The sequence below is a fragment of the Lineus longissimus genome, chromosome 14 (genome assembly GCF_910592395.1).
Source record: "Lineus longissimus chromosome 14, tnLinLong1.2, whole genome shotgun sequence".
Taxonomy (NCBI): domain Eukaryota; kingdom Metazoa; phylum Nemertea; class Pilidiophora; order Heteronemertea; family Lineidae; genus Lineus; species Lineus longissimus.
In genome coordinates, this window is record NC_088321.1 from 6,972,794 (window position 1) to 6,991,926 (window position 19,133).

Genomic DNA, 19,133 nt, shown 5'->3' on the forward strand with positions numbered 1-19,133 from the left:
GAGTGTACATGTATGCCACATGTGTAAATCTAGAAAAACATGAAATGTCATACTGAAAACATGTTCTAACTGTAACTCCCAACCTTCCTGACCAGATTCATATGATTGCATTATTTGAGATGACTTGCTATTCTAAGGCCTATGTCCTGGCCAGGGTGGATTCTATTCTAATGGAATAATGCATTGTGAATCTCCATATCTCAAAATCTACTTTGCCAATTTTCACTAAACTTTTCAGATATGTAGACAAGGTACACATTCTACAGAAAGATGCGAAAAAAAGGGTGTTACTGATCTAGTTTTTGAGAAATTAGACTTTTTTATGCATGAGCACACCTCAACAAAATCCCTCTCAAATCAGCTCTTTTGTTGTGGTGTGCTCAGGCATAACAAATATCAAATTTCTCAAAAACTAGATCAGTGACACCCAATATTTTTCACATTTCACTCTAGAATGTGTACCTTGTCTACATGTCTGAAAAGTTTGGTGAAAATTGGCAAAGTAGATTTTGAGATGTGGAGATTCACAATGCACAATTCCATTCGAATCAACCATGGCCAGGACATAGGCCTTAGAATACCAAGTCATCTATTAGGAAAAATCTGTGATATTGCACTTCCAATGTTTGTGAAGTTTGAGCTAATGACTAGGAATATTCAATAAATCACAGGATTAGATTTCATTGTTAATGTTATCTCACTCTTCTCCAACATCAAGGAACCCGACAAATTCTGCTGCATCCTCAAGTTCTGGGGGTGGAAAAATGCCCTGATTTTCGAGACGGCACAAGAAGGGAGTGGCACTCGAATCTCCTTTCCTAGATATGAATACACCCAACGGACCAACTGTCGGTAGGCACAGTGTCTCTGCTGCTTGTGCAGTGGCCGAACTTCTCTGCCCTTCTTCCCATAATGCTGCCTATAGCCGAACCAGGCAGTCTCCAGGACGTCCTCGTCAAGACACACACGTTCGAATCCTTTGTGGTCTGTTATGCACCTTGGAACCGGACCTCTGGCCTTCTCCATCCTCGCCAAGTAATGATCGATGGACCGACAGCAGGAGCATTCGATCCTCTTGGGCAAAACCTAACAGTTCCCACATGTACACCTGCAAAGAGAAATTGCATTTTCCCATGAATATTTAATGTTAAATTAAAGATTAAGTCTGGCTAAACAAAACACAGATATCTTTGAATTACCCCCCAGGACCCCAAAATGACCCTGATATTACCCCTCAGGTGCCTGTGTTTTGTTTCACAGGCACTTGACTGGTGTCTGGAGCAAAAGAGGGGTACAGGTCATTTGGGGTCCTGTAGGGTAATTCAAAGATCCCAGGTCTGGGATATACTGTGCACTGCTGAAATAAGGGAAGAAGTTAACTTTAGCTGCTTGTTAATCCCGTTATTGACGTCGAGGGTCCAGTTTTAAACTGAATCGGCTGAAAGCAAAATCAAAATGCCAGGAGAGAAATGACGGGATGACACGCCCCCCCCACCGATCAGCTGATTCATCGTAGTGATGTTTACGTTCAACAATGTAGCAGAAACGGCGTGAAATTGGAGTCAATTTACCATGAGTCTGACAGTTGACACCTCTTCTCGTTAGGATACTAAAACTGAGCGTAAACATTGAACTCACCAAGTGTCCACGTCGTTAATGTCCATCTCCCCGTCGGGGTTAGCGGGGGCGGCTGCTATCCATCGCGTTGGGTTTACTAGCGTGTACTGACGTGTGCTTTCTGTGTTTACATATGAGTAGGTCACCTTAGCAGGTTCCTTAGCCTACGTCACAGCTATTTATAATACTGTGACCTAATTAAGACGGCGACATTCGTGTTTTGCGGCGGGTCGAAATAAGGCTGATTAAAGTGCTGTTTTTATAGTAATACCGATGTTTTATTAAGAAAACCGTGATGGATTAGGATTCATGAATGAATGTTCTAAGCACAGGTGTGCTTAACTGGGGCTGGGAAATTTTCAGGAGATTATGTCTTTAACTTTCAGTAAGATTTTTTTTAAATTGCATTGAGATGAAACCTGTGCCACATTGTAGCCAATATCATATAGTTTCAAAAACAGAAAGAATTAAAAAAATATGTTGGTAAAATTTTGAGAAAACTGCATTTTTTCATTTCATGTACATTTTCCCATACATTGTATACATGCATTTCTCTTAAGTTAATCTTCCCATTTTTACTCATTTAACATGTTTAAATGTGTCCTTTGCACTAAAAAATCACTTTGTTTGTTTGTTTACATGGTCAAAAGGAAAAGTAAATGATCATAACCAAAATGATTTACAACAGTAATTAGATATAAGCAGATTATACATGGTGTTTATTAACTCTCATATTTGACTTTTAGCCATATTATGAAGGGAATATTGGAGTTAAACACCATGTCATCTCCTATTATCTTACCATTGTTGCAACACAGTTTGGTGAAAATCATTTACTCTTCCTGTTGGCAAAAGAAAAAAATATTATTTAGTGCCGATGGGAAATATTGACATGCATGGCAATCTGTTTGCATTCACCTTGAGCGTGATCGGATCTTTGAGTGTTGCATTCATAAAGTCTCTCTCAAAAGGAGGCAAGAGCTTTAAGAAAGAACTTGTGATCATCTCCGAGTCCACATTCGGGTCAAACAGGGCACACAATGATGCCTTGCATAGGCTCATTGGGAAGTACCCCAACAACACGTAAGCGTGGCTGATGATTTTCCCAATGATGGAGAAAACATCAGTGTCCATCACATCATGGTCCACTTTTGGGACCTTAGCATCACTCCCCTCAAAATACTTTGAGAGGGCAGCCTTCAGAAAACACGTAAACATCTCTCGGGACAAGCCATCCATATCCTCTGCAATGTTTTCTCCTTCGAACGTCACATTGATTCGATGGAAAGTCAGTTGGTCATCACTCCTATAATAGTCCATCAGGTTTAAGATCGACTCACGGCTGATGAACATGTTCTTCTCCACACCAACTCGAATGAAGGTTTTTATCTCCATAGCTGCACTTTGTAGATCTCCAAGACCTGAAGTGATAGAGTAAGTTAATCAAAGAAATTGCCAACTCTAAATTGTCAATAGACAAGGATATCCTTAAAGAGATCAGGGTTTTTCAGTGGCCTCAACAAGACCTGAATGAGATTGGGGATTCTGTGATATGCCATTAAGCTAAATGGACTGCCCATGACTTACAATGGCCATGTAACTCGGGATAGAATCGGCATTCTCTACACACCAGTAGCAACTGAAACTGTTGAAATTATATTGAAAGAAAACTTACAGGTTTTTGTGCAAACTGAACCAGTAGCAGTAGATTCATTCTCCTCTTCATTTTTGTCCATTTCCTCATCATCCAAAGATTCCACATCCTAGAATAACAATGACATGCTAGAAGTAGAAGAATGGATCAGCTTTAAAAATAGATTACTAACACGGGGTATTTATATAGGGTTCTATTACTCATCAGGTGAGTATGCTGCTTTCAATGAGTTCATTGCCAGGTGGCTCTTTAGGAAAGAAGTATGCAAGTGATTCTGTTCTTTCAATCCTCCACAACCTGGTTCAACATTGATCATGGTTGAGGCAACTGTCACAAAGATACTACCATATAGTGGTTGCATCTGACGGTGGTAAGTGGAACCAGGCTGAGACTGGTCCAGCGACCGGGAAATCAATGAAAACTAGCAGTGGCGGAATAAGAAAAGACTGGCGTTTGAATGTAGCCACTGCTTAAAGGAGTGTAGGTAAGCTTAGGCTTGGGCTTTTATTCACTAGGCCAAGGGTAGTTCTCTGCCAATCCCGACTTACCCTAAATCAACATCTGTGCCAAGAATGCATACAGAGGGCTTTTTTATAGACATCATACATAAAGAGACCGAGATCAACAAATGAAATAAACTTACTGAAGACAATTGGAGATCATCATCATTTTTTATGTGCAGTGTGGTGTTTGATGTTCTCCCAACCTCCTTCAGGGAGAGCTGATCCCGCTTCAGCTTTTCACCAGCTAACATAAGTTCACAGCCCTGAACCTTGCTCGTTCCCTCAACAAAATAGAACAAGCTCTGAAAAGAGAAAATGTACCCATAAATGGCGAGGCAGATGCAGAACACACAGTGCTGCAAGTGATGATGACTGTGCATTTCTGTAGACCCAGGTGAAAGTTCCCGTTTCAAGTTTCTGTACCTACTCTCTACCACATCAAACAGGGTTTTACCAATATGGTTGACGCTGAGACAGTCAGGCCTTCTGGTGAGGAAATACAAATTGAAATAGCTCATCCATTTTCTCATTCAGGATATCAATTCATTCATTCAGGGCTGTGCACACCACAAACACACACAAATGAAGTTTTTGGCAACAAAGTTATTGAATGACACTCGTGGTAAGTTCCACCTCTTTTTTATCCACTATCAAGAAGCAACATGGCTGGGTTCTGAGAGACGAGAGAGAAAGTTGTCACATACCAGGACAGTATCCGTTTCCCGGAATCGCCTCGTTAAATTCGTTTCAGGGCACACAAATTTCACCTGGATACATCCCTCCTCATCTGGTTCTGGGCCCAGTTCTGCAAGCCTCTTTTCTGTCAGCTGAAGCACAAGAAAACACTGGTCAACTCTTGAGATTTAAATCGAACAATACTCTTCCTGATCCAGGTGCTAACTGTGGAGTGAGGACAAGAGGTCAAATGAAAAGTTGGTTAATCACTTCTCTGAATATAATGCAATATCTGAAGGACCCCAAAAAATTGTTTCTCACTGACAAATCCATGTCGTTCTCCAACAAGGACTTCACCAAGCCAGTCAACTGGATCAAACAGGGGGCTAAATTTGGCCTTACTAGCTGTCGATACCTATCAAACGGTGTGAAGTACACCAGTTTTAAGTTCAAGTGTACGTGAAATTCTAAATAATTGATTCCTGATTTCCAGATTCCATCTTTACTGATTTCAGGCTTGCATTGGTCGCGTTCTCTTCTAACCTTCACATAAGCAAGCGGCCGATAGCATTTTCAATGTGTACACATTTGGAGGAGCGTTGGTTCAGATTCTGAGGAGTCACACTGGACCAGCCAATCATATCACGATATCTGTTACAATGTACCATGACCTGCCAATCAAACCATGATCAAACCGAGCGGCGGCAAAATTCTTTTGAAGTCTGACCCCGTTTTCTCTTTGATTGTTATTATTGTGCTTTTGAAGTCTCAGTCAGCGTCTTCTGATTGGTCGCAAACAATTCAGCGCCAAGATTGGACGGGCTCAGCGATTGGTCCTGTCAGAACGTAGTGAGGAGTAAGCAGACGAAGAATTATGTGAGGAGTTAGGCAGAATTATGTGAGGAGTTAGGCAGAATTATGTGAGGAGTTAGGCAGAATGTATGTGCGTATGTGCGTATGTATGTATGTATATACCATATTTAAATTTAAGCGCCCTTTTCAGATTAAATCCGTTCAAAGGCGCTTTTACAATATTTATTACAAAATTACAATCGAAAAAAGATGGGTCTTGAGCATCGTTTTAAATGATGCAAGGCTCTTTGCCTGCCGGACCTCAAAAGGGAGCCCATTCCACAAAACAGCTGCGGAGAATGAGAAGCAGCACTCCCCATATTTGCTCTGGGCCCTTGGAAGTACTAGTCTATTGTCATCAGCCGACCGAAGGTCTCTTCCTGGCCTATAGATATTGACCAGGCTTGACAAGTAGCCAGGCGCTATTCCATGCACACATTTGAAAACGTGCATGAGGATTTTATAGTTCACCCTCTGCTCAACCGGCAACCAGTGGAGCTCACGTAGTACAGGGAAGATGTGGTCTCGACGCTTGGTGCGCGTGATGATGCGGGCCGCCACGTTCTGCACCCTCTGCAACTTGTTCATAAGGTCTTTTGAAATGCCATAGAGCAGTGAATTGCAGTAATCCAGCCTTGATGTGACTAGGCCGCACACTAGTGAACGGGTTGCAGCAGTGTTGAGATACTGACGAATCAGTCCAATATTCCTTAGTTCGGCGTAGGCAGACCTACAGACAGCATTCACCTGTGCTTCCATGTTCATTTTCTTGTCAAACATCACCCCCAAATTTCTTACGCATGCCACAGAGTCAATGATAGAGTCACCAACATTCACCGAAACGTGATCCAGGGTCTTGGAACAATGAGTGGATGCAAAGAGTGCCACCTCCGTCTTGTCGTCGTTCTTTTTCAGCATGTTCTCCTTCAACCAGGAACCATTGTCAGTAATGCATAAGTCAAGACAGTCAAGTGTAACTTCCTGTGCTTGTGGGATCCCCGGATTAAAAGAGTGATAAAGCTGTGCATCGTCTGCATAAAAATGATGACCTGGGCCATGGTTTCTTGTTATGTTGCCGAGTGGTTTTGTGTACATGAAGTACATTTTTGGGCCCAACACCGACCCCTGCGGAACACCATATTTTAAGAGAACGGACGTAGATCTTTGACGATCAATAACGACAGTCTGATACCTGTCATCAAGATATGATGCAATCCAGGCAAGAGCAGAGCCAGTGATGCCAAATAACTGTTCAAACCTTTTTTAGAAGGATCTTATGGTCAATGGTATCGAAGGCTGCAGAGAGGTCGATCATGACAAGCACTGTCACATCACCCCTGTCCAAACTACCAAGGATGTCGCTCTGAACCCTTAGTAGAGCGGTCTCTGTTGAGTGACATCTTCGGTAGGCGGACTGCATTTCTTCATGCAGCGAGTTGGACAGGAGGTGATGTTCGAGGCGGACATCAACGACCTTCTCCACAACCTTCGACACTAAGGGTAGGTTTGACACAGGGCGGTAGTTTTTGAGAATGTCAGAGTCCAGACTTGGCTTCTTTAGTAGAGGCCGAATGAGCGCAGATTTAAAAGCGCGGGGAACACAGCTAGCTTTTAGCGATGCATTTATTATGGCAGTCAGTATTGGAAGCAGTTCATCAATGCAGGGTTTAAGAAGCCATGTTGCAACTGGATCCAGTTCACAGGATTTCGAGGGGGATTTCATCACAATCCTTCTGACCTCCTCCTCTGTGGCTGGTGGCAAATTCATGCAGCATTACTAACCTGACTTAGTTCTTCTCCTTGCCCTCCTTTCAGTGCGTGCAATCTGGAGGTTTAGGCGAGCAACCCTTCTTCAATTGGCCTGAAATTGAACATTTCATAGGGTCAAGAAACTGTGTGGAATAATAGAAATGAAACAACACTGGAAAATAATCGCTCGCATATTTCGACCAATTCAATTAGGTCTAATCGCCAACGTTCTTGTCTAATGCAGATATTGGAGGCAGAGAGACCCCCCCCTCTACGGGCTGAATCTCTGCGGAGTACATTGCTTGCCTGAAGTTCCTTAAAAACAATTTTCTGATTTGTCACCATACTGAATATCAGACCAATCCCACTTTTAAAGGAACCTTCCTCATTAACAATGCCACAACGCTCCGGCAACAATAGCTGGTACAGCATTTTGGGTATAGAGGGGTAATAGCTGATAATCATGGATTTGCATCTTACCTTTTCACCATCTACAATCATACTTTCCATATATTCCATATCTTGAATAACACGAATGTTTTCGGTTGCTGTTCTTGGATGGTGCTGCAAGGCAAGAAACACGTCTCATCAGAGAAATGTTAAACATTATTCAACTGTTAGTGTTCAGTTCACTCTGTCTGAGTAAACGAAACTATAACATTCATCTTACAAATTGTCTCATCAAGATCACCTCAAGCACATCCTTTAAAGCTGACCTGCATGCTTTCTCAGTGACAAATTGGCCAGAATAAAAACACCAACAGGTACTTTCTCGACCTTTGGCCCCTGGTGGCCAGAAGGTGAATCATATGAGGTCATTTTCCGTGTCTGAGTAGCGGTCACCAAGGAATGTGTATGTGTACCAAGTTTCACGTCAATTGCTTCAGCGGAAACGAAACATGCCACCCATGCCTAACGTTGACGGACGACATTATTTATAGTGTGTCATTGTAAAGGCTCACAGGTGGGCCAAAAAATGAGGTATTCTCAATTCAATACCTGTTCAGCTATCACAACAGTGTCATCCATCTCTATGTCTGGGTCACCGGCAAAATCTCTCATCTCCAGCTGAAACAGAGATTTATGCCAAATTTATTTGCTACTGTGCAAAGTCTGCCAGGAAGAAAATGAATCATAGCATCCTGTCAGTGTCATAGAATGATCGGATAGAATTATTTAACTTGAACATGTTGAAGATACTGCATGCTTCAGAGATTATCATCAGGAATCAGGATATACACAATACATGTATCATACAATGATACATAGATACTGTGTCTGCGGGTTTTAGCCGGTTTCGGGTCGCCTGTACAAAAGACCTGTTTTACCTGTAATAGACCTATGTAAAGTGACATACCGAGCACCGGCTAAAACCCACGGACACAGTATGTTAGTAATGTGACCTAAGGACATCCTAAAATCTATTTCAAAATGGTTTAAATTGAAATGGTCCATAGATCATGGGCTTACCTGTGGACCAACTAAATGAAGAGAACAAGACCAACAGACAGTGTTAATATTGACTCATATATTATTATTGCCTACCATAGCCATCTCAACTAGCAAAGGTGAGGTTCTCATACATGAAGTACATCAGCACATCCATTGTATGTAATACTATGCATCAGAAACAACCTGGTGAGTCATGGTCACTAGAACTGAGATTTACGCCTGTAACCAGGTTGGGTACTGACAGTGATACATAGTACTGGTGCTGAAGAAAAACCCCGCTGCACATGTGGTGCTACTTCAGATCATATTCAGTACACTTATACTCACCACTACTTCGCCTCCAGCTGGCGTGCTAGCAGCAAGGGCCATGGTTGAACTATTAGTATCAGTGAAGAGGGAGCTTGCTTGACGTCTAGATCTAGATGCCTGACTAGAAGTCGTAGCAGTGGGGATAGAGCTTTCCTGGCGTCTAGATGCCCGAGTGGACACCTGAAATATGTTTAAAAGAAAGAATGATCAGCAAAAAGCATTGTTACAAGTACTGCTCAATGCTGATAGGCCAAGGAAATGTGGCACATGAGGGTATAGAAATTCCAGCAGTGCTACTGCATACAGTGAGTACTCATTTGACTTCAAAATCTTCACTCAGTTTTTCTAACCAGGTGTGCTCATCCCACTTAGCTCAGAATCAGGTGCATCAACATCTCCACCAAGATCAGGAAGGAAATCGTCTACCGGTAATTCAGGCCCACTACGCCCATTGTCCTTAAAATACAAAAACAAAGTTATTGTTAAAATCAACAAATTATTGGAAATCAACAATGAAGTTCATGGTTTGAAGCCGCCAAAATGTGTGATCATCATTTTGCAAGGATTGTTGTAATCTTATAAGTACTGAACTCATAAAGCAGTATACAATGGGTGAGGTGAAGTCTTGGAGTTGAGAAAGTGTAAGGTGTTGGTGCTACACCTACCTTCACCATGGTAACACCATCACTACACCAACACTTGACATTCCTGATATTCTTGCTGCAGTGTAGTCATGAACAACACTGCCCCACCATGGCCAAAGGAAGTACTAGTAACTGACATTTATTACTTGTCGAGAAAAATGTTGAAAAACATAAACAGCCTGTGCTTTTGAATGTAATGACAAACCTCCCTGATAAGCCTGGTAAGCTTAGCTCAGTTTGACCTAGATTGACCTAGATTGTCAGTTACTTCTTTTGCCATGGTGGGACAGAACAGCTTTCTGGCCTGATAATTGCATAACCATAGTTTAACTTACTTGTAATGGTGCTTCAATTCTGGTATCACTTCTTGATCTTCGACTTCGATGAAGTTGAAGTCGGATGCGAGGACGTGATTGGGGACGAGGTCTTTCAGATGCAGCCTGCCTCTACAATGACGAAGAAATTGCTCAAAAGATGTTCAAACGGTGACCTTGACTAGATCTTCAGACATTTTCAGAAGTGTTCACTTCAGGAAAAATGTGTAGTCCTAAAAAGAGTACAAATCCGGCTCAAATACAATTGTTTCCAAATTCTAGAGATTGCAGACTTGGCAATGCAGATATAACATATTTCCCAACATTTCAAAAAATACAGTGTAGGTAATATGTCAAGGAATAGAAAACAAAAGTTCCAAAATGCAGGGGAATCTATCACTCCTCTGGTCCCAAAAAAGTCTTTTCCTCTCAAGTTAGTTACCAAATATTCAATCAAAATGCAGGGGAATCTATATCACTCCTCTGGTCCAAAAAAGTCTTCTCCTCTCAAGTTAGTTACCAAATATTCAATCAAAATGCAGGGGAATCTATCACTCCTCTGGTCCCAAAAAAAGTCTTCTCCTCTCAAGTTAGTTACCAAATATTCAATCAAAATGCAGGGGAATCTATCACTCCTCTGGTCCCAAAAAAAGTCTTCTCCTCTCAAGTTAGTTACCAAATATTCAATCAAAATGCAGGGGAATCTATCACTCCTCTGGTCCCAAAAGAGTCTTCTCCTCTCAAGTTAGTTACCAAATATTCAATCAAAATGCAGGGGAATCTATCACTCCTCAAGTCCCAAAAAAGTCTTCTCCTCTCAAGTTAGTTACCAAATATTCAATCAAAATGCAGGGGAATCTATCACTCCTCTGGTCCCAAAAAAGTCTTCTCCTCTCAAGTTAGTTACCAAATATTCAATCAAAATGCAGGGGAATCTATCACTCCTCTGGTCCCAAAAAAAGTCTTCTCCTCTCAAGTTAGTTACCAAATATTCAATCAAAATGCAGGGGAATCTATCACTCCTCTGGTCCCAAAAAAGTCTTCTCCTCTCAAGTTAGTTACCAAATATTCAATCAAAATGCAGGCGAATCTATCACTCCTCTGGTCCCAAAAAAGTCTTCTCCTCTCAAGTTAGTTACCAAATATTCAATCAAAATGCAGGGGAATCTATCACTCCTCTGGTCCCAAAAAAGTCTTCTCCTCTCAAGTTAGTTACCAAATATTCAATCAAAATGCAGGCGAATCTATCACTCCTCTGGTCCCAAAAAAGTCTTCTCCTCTCAAGTTAGTTACCAAATATTCAATCAAAATGCAGGCGAATCTATCACTCCTCTGGTCCCAAAAAAGTCTTCTCCTCTCAAGTTAGTTACCAAATATTCAATCAAAATGCAGGGGAATCTATCACTCCTCTGGTCCCAAAAAAGTCTTCTCCTCTCAAGTTAGTTACCAAATATTCAATCAAAATGCAGGCGAATCTATCACTCCTCTGGTCCCAAAAAAGTCTTCTCCTCTCAAGTTAGTTACCAAATATTCAATCAAAATGCAGGGGAATCTATCACTCCTCTGGTCCCAAAAAAGTCTTCTCCTCTCAAGTTAGTTACCAAATTTTCAATCAAATTCGAAGTGCAGGTGTAGTAAAATGACAAATGCGGCACCTTCAAAAAGAAGAGTAGTAGCCTACCTGATTATGACTAATATCAGGTTTTCACCTGCTTCCTCCTCCTGGACAGTTTCCTGAAGAATAATATCTCTGGTTACACTATGAAGACTTCAAGACCACTAGAGGCCCTAAATGACAATCAGCCAATCACCACGCAGAGATGTTGCGCAATGTTCTCATTAGCCAACCACCACCTCAAGAAGAAAGAGATTTATGTATTGGAATCGTACTGACAGATCAATGACCTTTACAAACTAAGATTAAGTAACATTTTGGACAGCCAGTGTAGATATTTAGATAGGCTTAAAGAAACATTGTTTTTTTTGGGATAGTCTAGTTGGCACAACTATTCGTGAAATGCATAAGTTTAATGCATGCCTGAAAATACTTACGCTCTGACAGATGTAAGTTCATCCTTCTTGAATTTTGTGAGGAGAACAGCAAATCGATCGACAATGCCTCTTTCAGTTGCATCCTTTTTTTCTTGTCCCTCCCCGGTGAAATAAAAATTAAAGTTCTGAAGCACTTCTTTCCACTTTGACGGTTCAGAGAAAGGGTTGATGGCTACAATCTCTTTTAGAAGCGCTACATCCTTCACCATAGTGAACTTATAAATCTTCCTTTGTTGAGGAGCCGTAGACATTTTCTAAATAAAAAGAGATTCCTATTGTTTATTACTCCAAGGCCTAGGCTAGGCCTAAATCCCTAAGAAGCTAAGGCAGTAAGGGTCCCTCTATATATATACTACTCTGCCTATCCGTCCTGTAAAAAACCTGAAATCTTGGCTCTCAGAGTAGGGCGTACGAGCTAGATAATGACATATCATATTGTCAAATTTGATCAAAATTTCAAAACAAAAACTTCGGATTTTAATTTAAAACTTGATCGGTGAGAGGTTGTCCCTAACAGAGAGGTTGTCCTTAATAGAGAGGCTGTCCTTAATAGAGAGGCTTTCCTTAATAGAGAGGGTGTCCTTAATAGAGAGGGTGTCCTTAATAGAGAGGCTGTCCTTAATAGAGAGGCTGTCCTTAATTGAGAGGTTGTCCTTAATAGAGAGGTTGTCCTTAATAGAGAGGTTGTCCTTAATAGAGAGGTGTCCGCTAAGGGAGGTTCCACTGTATTTGTAAATAAATATCATCCCTACCTCTGGTAACCGTCGATACATGAGCTCATTGGCAGACGGTCGGTATTCAGGCTCATGTTCTAACATGTCCTTTATCAGGTTTTTGAAATCTTCTGAATAGTTTCCTTTCACTGGGGCGAACTGGCCCTGGAAGGTGAATGAAAATAATTTAACTCCTTCAGTGCCAAGGATTTGAGCATTTTCATCACCGAAATCTCACAACAATAATTGTGATACACTCATCGAAATTCTTCAAAACCTTCGTCGTTTCCCCTGGTTTCCATAAAACAGCAATGATAAGTTGGAGCATATTGGGATTATTTTCTAAAGAGTGGGAGTGGTAATTTTTGCCGATTTCCACTATTTTTTACCTAAAATGAGGGGTGGCAGACCCCATCTCACCCTCGCAGTTGAACAATCTATTCAATTAGGACACCCCAGAGCAGAGAAACCATATGAAACACATTTGAGTAGCTGGGGACATCTGGTGTTGTTGTGAGGAACTAAAATACCTGTACCTAGTTTCAGCAAATAGCATCCCGCGAAGTTACTATTTATATCTCACAAGGTCATTTGCATAAGATATTGATGACATTTTAGTCACGTGACAGTCGGACATCGACACTTATTTCTACGCATTTGAGCTTATTTCAAAGTCAATTATCTTTGACCCTGCATTGTTTTTAGCATGAATGATACAGAGGGCAGCAGCTGCCGTGACGTCATCTTCGTGGAATGCTATTTTCCTGAACCACCAGTAAACTTGAAGAGTGAACCCCTTTAAATTTCTTACCTTCATAATTTTATTGACCAAGGCGGGCAGATTTGATCCCTCGAACGTCTTCTGTAAACAAGCCATTTCATACAGAATGCAGCCGAGTGCCCAGATGTCTGACTTATCATTGTACTCCTTGCCTTCGCACTGTAATAGAACAAAATGATAACAAAACTGCCTGATCCGAGTCACCAGGTCGCACGACATGATTTTCTCCGGCCTGAAAGCTCGAGACGGCAGGTCACGTGCTTTCAGGCCGCAGATGATCATCGAGTGCGATCTGGATGACAAGGATCAGTCACGAGTGAAGTTTTTTAAAATCATATACCACACAGCGCAAAAAATATCAAGAAAATGACAATTGTAAAGACAAGGTTTTTTCATTTTTCACCAAACATTTCTCTTGAAGACATGACTATCTTTTGAGTTGAATGGAGAGCTCTCCATCAGCACTTTCTGATGGTACCATTAGTTAACCTATCGACATCCCCATTCTTTGGAAAACTCTCAACGAGCACTTTCTAATGGTACCATTGTAAACCTACTGACATGTTAACCATTCATAGGAAAGCTCTCAACGAGCCCTTTATGGTACCATTTGTAAACCTATTGACATGACCATTCTTTGGAAAGCTTTCAATGATCACTTTTTTGCAGTACCATTTGTAAACCTGTTGACATGACCATTGATTCGAAAGCTCTCAATGAGCACTTTCTGATGGTACCATTTGTAAACCTACTGACATGACCATTCTTTGGAAAGCTCTCAATGAGCACTTTCTTATGGTACCATTTGTAAACCTATTGACATGACCATTCATTGGAAAGCTCTCAATGAGCACTTTCTGATGGTACCATTTGTAAACCTATTGACATGACCATTCACTGGAAAGCTCTCAATGAGCCCTTTCTTATGGTACCAATGTAAATCTACTGACATGACCATTCATTGGAAAGCTCACAATGAGCACTTTCTATTTAGAGACTCACCATTTCAGGGCTGATATAATAAGGCGTTCCAAGCACTGTATTCGCTCCTTTATCAGTTGTTGACATTATCTTTGAGATTCCAAAGTCGCCGACTTTAACAACGCCCTCTTTTGTCAGGAAGATGTTGGCCGTTTTCATATCCCTGGAGAAATTATCAAAATCATTTTTTTAGTAGGAGAAGTTACTCAAGAAAATGCAGACCGACACTAACGAAATCAACAGCTTTCCTGAAAGGAAGGAAATAAAAGAGTGGAAATATCAAAGTCTGTCCAATTTGTCCGATTATCAAAAAATGTCCGTGGTCAACTACCAGTTTACTTTTCACCATTTACTTGCCCGACCGTCCGGAATATCATATCAAAATTTCAGATTCACAACCCCATGCAGTATTTGATGCGTCGCGGTCAAACATTGACAATTTTACTGCTAAAAGGCTTAAAGTGATACTATGATGTGATTTACAACTTTGCGGAAATACGTCCGTTTTTAATTGTTGATCACAAATGCAAAGCTCAAATTTTCCATTTTTGATTAGATTTATTATAAAATCGCTGTTTTAATCGCGTCAGACTGGCCAACTGCCGAAGTCGTTTCGAAAAACCCGCACTAAGTCACGTGACCTCATGACGTCACAACATGAACAAGTCAGACCGTCGAATATTTTTCTATTTGCTCTAGGAAGAAGCTTTATCCGCAGTAGTTCGCGTACGCTCTGGAAAATCTACGTCTATCAATCCCTTAGGCCTAAAAGCATCTAATACAAACTGTGTGGGCTTTGGCCATGCATGCACCTGCAGCAGAGACGCAAGAGCAAAAGGGCCTGGGTTTAATCCTGGGGAGAGCCCAGGATTGTATTTCAGGATGAACCGGCATGGCTTTCGAGGAACGTAAATTCCTGGTTCTTCACAGTCCATCGAATGAGATGTTAAACCAAGGTTCCTTGTATCTGATGTCTATGCCAGGGCAGGTTAAATACCCCACCAAGTGAGAAACATGAGTAGCTTGCGTGGACTCTACCTCTGGCCGAAGTTGGAGTCACTAGGCCAATAAACCCAATTGGTGCACAACCGTAGTGGCACGCATAAACGCTCATCCTGCCTCGGAGGAGGAATACTCCCTGGAGAAAATCACCTCCAAGGGCAGAGTGAATGCTGAAGAGGAAGAAGAAGGGACAACACTCGACCGCCGATAGGGAGATTGGTGTTTTTCTGGTGTATTACGCTGGCAAAAATGCCCAGTTAGGTGGCACTGTCTTAACCTTGTTGGTCCGACACATTCAAAACATTCAGGGAGGACACTAAATGTGGCCCACCACGGCAAAATGGGTCGCATGTCTCACAGAAGATGAGCCTAAAATGACACATAAGAGTCGTGTCCACTACATAAAACGCCAGTGTTGGTCCGGAGTTTTTGCGCTTACACCTGTTAATTTTCCCCTGGAAAACGCCAGTGCTAGAAAACGCCGGTGTTTTCTTGTCACGGCGATGGATTCAGGGCTAAATGGGGGCTAATTTAAGCACGGCGTTTTATACATAGTGTAATCACAAAAACGCCGGCATTAGTAAGTTTCTACACTCGGCGACAGGCGGCGTGGTTACCACTGCGCATTTTGTGTCGGTCAATTGCGACTCCAACAATAACAAAAAATCGGAGAGTTCTACAGGAATTTCATATACACCACGCCATCTGTCGCCGTGTTCAGTATCTGTTTCCATGTAGTGGAAGTCCTCGCCGTGTCTTCTCCGGGCATTGTCTGGTTCGGAGTATCCCCGGGTTTAAAAACGCCAGGGTTTTCCATGTTGTGGACGTACTACTATTATAGAAGAAATCGACTTCACATAAGGCAGACAATAGTGAAATAAACAACCAGTCCGTCTCAACCTGTCAAGCTTGAAGCGACATGTGACTCATTTTGCTGTGGTGGGCCACAAATACTAAAATAGATCACAGATACACTGGCAAAATTTGGCGAGTAAAATTTATATAAATTTTATATAAAATTCGACTTCTCTAAATTTGATATATAGAAAACTTTGCAGAGACTACCTGTGTAGTATGTTATGTTCGTGAATGTGACGAATGGCTGCCACCATCTGTTGGAAGATTTCTAGTATTTCCTTCTCGTCCAGTGGAGCGTCCCTATGAGAGAGGTATTGAGCTAGCATCCTGGAAAAAGGAATCGAGGAAAATAAAAAATTGCAACTTTTTACATGAGCATAGCGCTTTATAATGCAGAACAGCCTCAAAGCACTTTATATTATCTACAGAACATAGAGATATTAATAATAATGATAATAATCATGAGACTTATATAGCGCTAAATCTAACTGGTTTCAGTCGCTCAAAGCACTTCACATTATTATCACTAACAGTCTCAGAGCACTTGATATTTTTTACAGAACATAGAGATATTAATAATAATGATAATAATCATGAGACTTATATAGCGCTATTAAATCTAACTGGTTTCAGTCGCTCAAAGCGCTTCACATTATTATCCCTAACAGTCTCAGAGCACTTTATATTTTTTACAGAACATAGAGAATAATAATGATAATAATCATGAGACTTATATAGCGCTAAATCCAACTGGTGTCAGTCGCTCAAAGCGCTTCACATTATTATCCCTAGCTATTGGCCTGAACATTCGTGTTTCAAGCTCGACTCTCTGGAAGTATCACAGGTCCGAGCTGCAGCTATACAGCGCTCAGGACTAACATTCAGTTTGTCATCACTGTCAGCGAGGTACCCATCTACTCCTTGGTGAAGAGAAGCAAGTGAGGTAAAGTGCCTTGCTCAAGGACACAAAGGCGAAAGATAATCTTCAGAAAAGTTCAGGGTTTTCATGACGAGTCAATAAGTAAACAATTTTGGAACGAGATGCGAGTTGACTTTGTCGATGATTAAAGGCCTACGCGGTTCGTAAAAGAATTTGAATTTGTAATTGAATTTGAAAACTTTAATTGCGTAAATACAAACTGAATATAAATTTCAACACTGCCGTTGTGTAGACTGATGTACAAATACAGTGGAACCTCCCTTAGCGGACACCTCTCTATTAAGGACAACCTCTCTATTAAGGACAACCTCTCTATTAAGATCGTGTCAAAAATCAGACGACTTGCCTGAAGTATCTGAAAATACAGGTAAGTACAGTAGAACCTCCCTTAGCGGACACCTCTCTATAAAGAACACCCTCTCTATTATATCAGAAATTGCACAACTTGCCTAAAGTACAGTAGAACCTCTCTATTGAGGACACCTCTCCACAAAGGACACCCTCTCTATTATATCAGAAATTGCACACCTTGCCTAAAGTACAGTAGAACCTCTCTATTGAGGAAACCTCTCTATAAAGGTCACCCTCTCTATTATATCAGAAATTGCACACCTTGCCTAAAGTACAGTAGAACCTCTCTATTGAGGACACCTCTCTATAAAGGACACCCTCTCTATTATATCAGAAATTGCACACCTTGCCTAAAGTACAGTAGAACCTCACTATTGAGGACACCCTCAGGACTGACAAGTGCTGTCCTTATTAGAGAGCTGTCCTGATTAGAGAGGTCAAATTGAATGCTCACAACCAATTCTTGACCAAAAGTAGTGTCCTATATAGAGAGGTTGTCCTTAATGGAGAGGTGTCCGCTAAGCAAGGTTCCACTGTATGTGAAAATAAGTAACAAAATGGTTTAAATAAAATAAGTGCAAATTTGACATTTTTCAATATTTGGCTGAAAATTGGGTCTTTTTCACACTTTGTCCAATTCTCACAAAGTAAGTAAAATATTGAGTTGAGAGTCCAGCGTCAACTAGGACACTATCAGATCTATTATAAACAATATTGGGCAATGTTTTCATGAAAGTAGGAGGAAACATACGCTATTGAAGAGAGTCACCCTCTCTGTTTCTGAGTGTACCCGTACGGAATGGGAATCGAACCTGGGACGTCAGTGGTGACAGGCATTGTTGATTCCACTGCCCCACTCTGACGGCCGCAGCAAAGTGAGTAGTTTTAGATATTTTTGACTTAAAGGTGTACGGCGTTCGTAATTACTGGTGGTCTAAGAAAATAGAAATGCAGTGATACACAATGCCGGAGTGCAGTTATTATGCATGCAAATTTGTTGAAACTTGGTATTTATAGTATTTGTATATCAGTCTACACAATGGCAATGCAGAAATTTTCAATAAGCCCACATTGACGAAACTGGAAATTTTCAAATTCATATTCAAATTTCACTTTTTTTACGAACCTAGGCCTTTAATTATAACATTTTGTTCAACATGTTCAATTGCTGTATTTTCTGCGTGAAATCTCCAGCGCCATTTTTTTCATGAAATAGACAGAAGACAACGCCGGGGACATCGCTGTACATTTCTTTACGACCCTCACCTCGTTAAGAGCAAGTTGTCTCTCTGCTGCATTCAAATCGTGCATGTTGATTTCTTGGAGTATGACCAGGGAGTCGTCGTCACGTTTCCGGTAGAGGACGGCCGCACCATATGCCCCTAGAAGAAATTAACAATTAATAATAACTAAACGTATTTATAGTGCCAAAATCTACCTGAAGTGATCAATGACACTTTACAATTACTTACTTACTTACTTTTTTGTACACTAAGTCTAATGCATGTAGCGATGGAAGAGGAAGGTTTTAAAGGGAAGCTATGGAAGGTTTTAAAGGGAAGCTATGGGAATGATTCCCCATTCGACCAACAGTTACATGAAAGAGGAAGGTTTTAAAGGGAAGCTATGGAAGGTTTTAAAGGGAAGCTATGGGAATGATTCACCATTCGACCAACAGTTACATGA

General features: G+C 41.1%; 1 protein-coding gene across 6 annotated transcripts in view; it reads right to left on the minus strand.

The window, feature by feature from the left end:
* Positions 1–481: 481 nt before the first annotated feature.
* LOC135498612 (serine/threonine-protein kinase Nek8-like) overlaps positions 482–19,133 on the minus strand; it is a 30,328-nt gene continuing 11,676 nt past the window's right edge. The window contains exons 2-12 of one of the 6 annotated variants that reach the window (XM_064788944.1): positions 18,714–18,829; positions 16,364–16,483; positions 14,318–14,459; positions 13,346–13,474; positions 12,574–12,699; positions 9,791–9,901; positions 8,830–9,267; positions 8,050–8,118; positions 7,531–7,614; positions 7,084–7,162; positions 982–1,108 (exon numbers count right to left, since the gene is read on the minus strand). In XM_064788944.1, coding sequence (XP_064645014.1) covers positions 9,157–9,267; positions 9,791–9,901; positions 12,574–12,699; positions 13,346–13,474; positions 14,318–14,459; positions 16,364–16,483; positions 18,714–18,745 — 771 coding nt within the window. In that variant the 5' untranslated portion in view covers positions 18,746–18,829 and the 3' untranslated portion in view covers positions 982–1,108; positions 7,084–7,162; positions 7,531–7,614; positions 8,050–8,118; positions 8,830–9,156. Of the gene's footprint in view, positions 1,109–2,535; positions 3,039–3,292; positions 3,400–3,914; positions 4,077–4,478; positions 4,602–7,083; positions 7,163–7,530; positions 7,615–8,049; positions 8,119–8,829; positions 9,268–9,790; positions 9,902–11,450; positions 11,504–11,821; positions 12,076–12,573; positions 12,700–13,345; positions 13,475–14,317; positions 14,460–16,363; positions 16,484–18,713; positions 18,830–19,133 lie in introns of those variants that run through there. The other 5 variants (XM_064788943.1, XM_064788941.1, XM_064788942.1 and 2 more) reach the window with 5 other exon arrangements.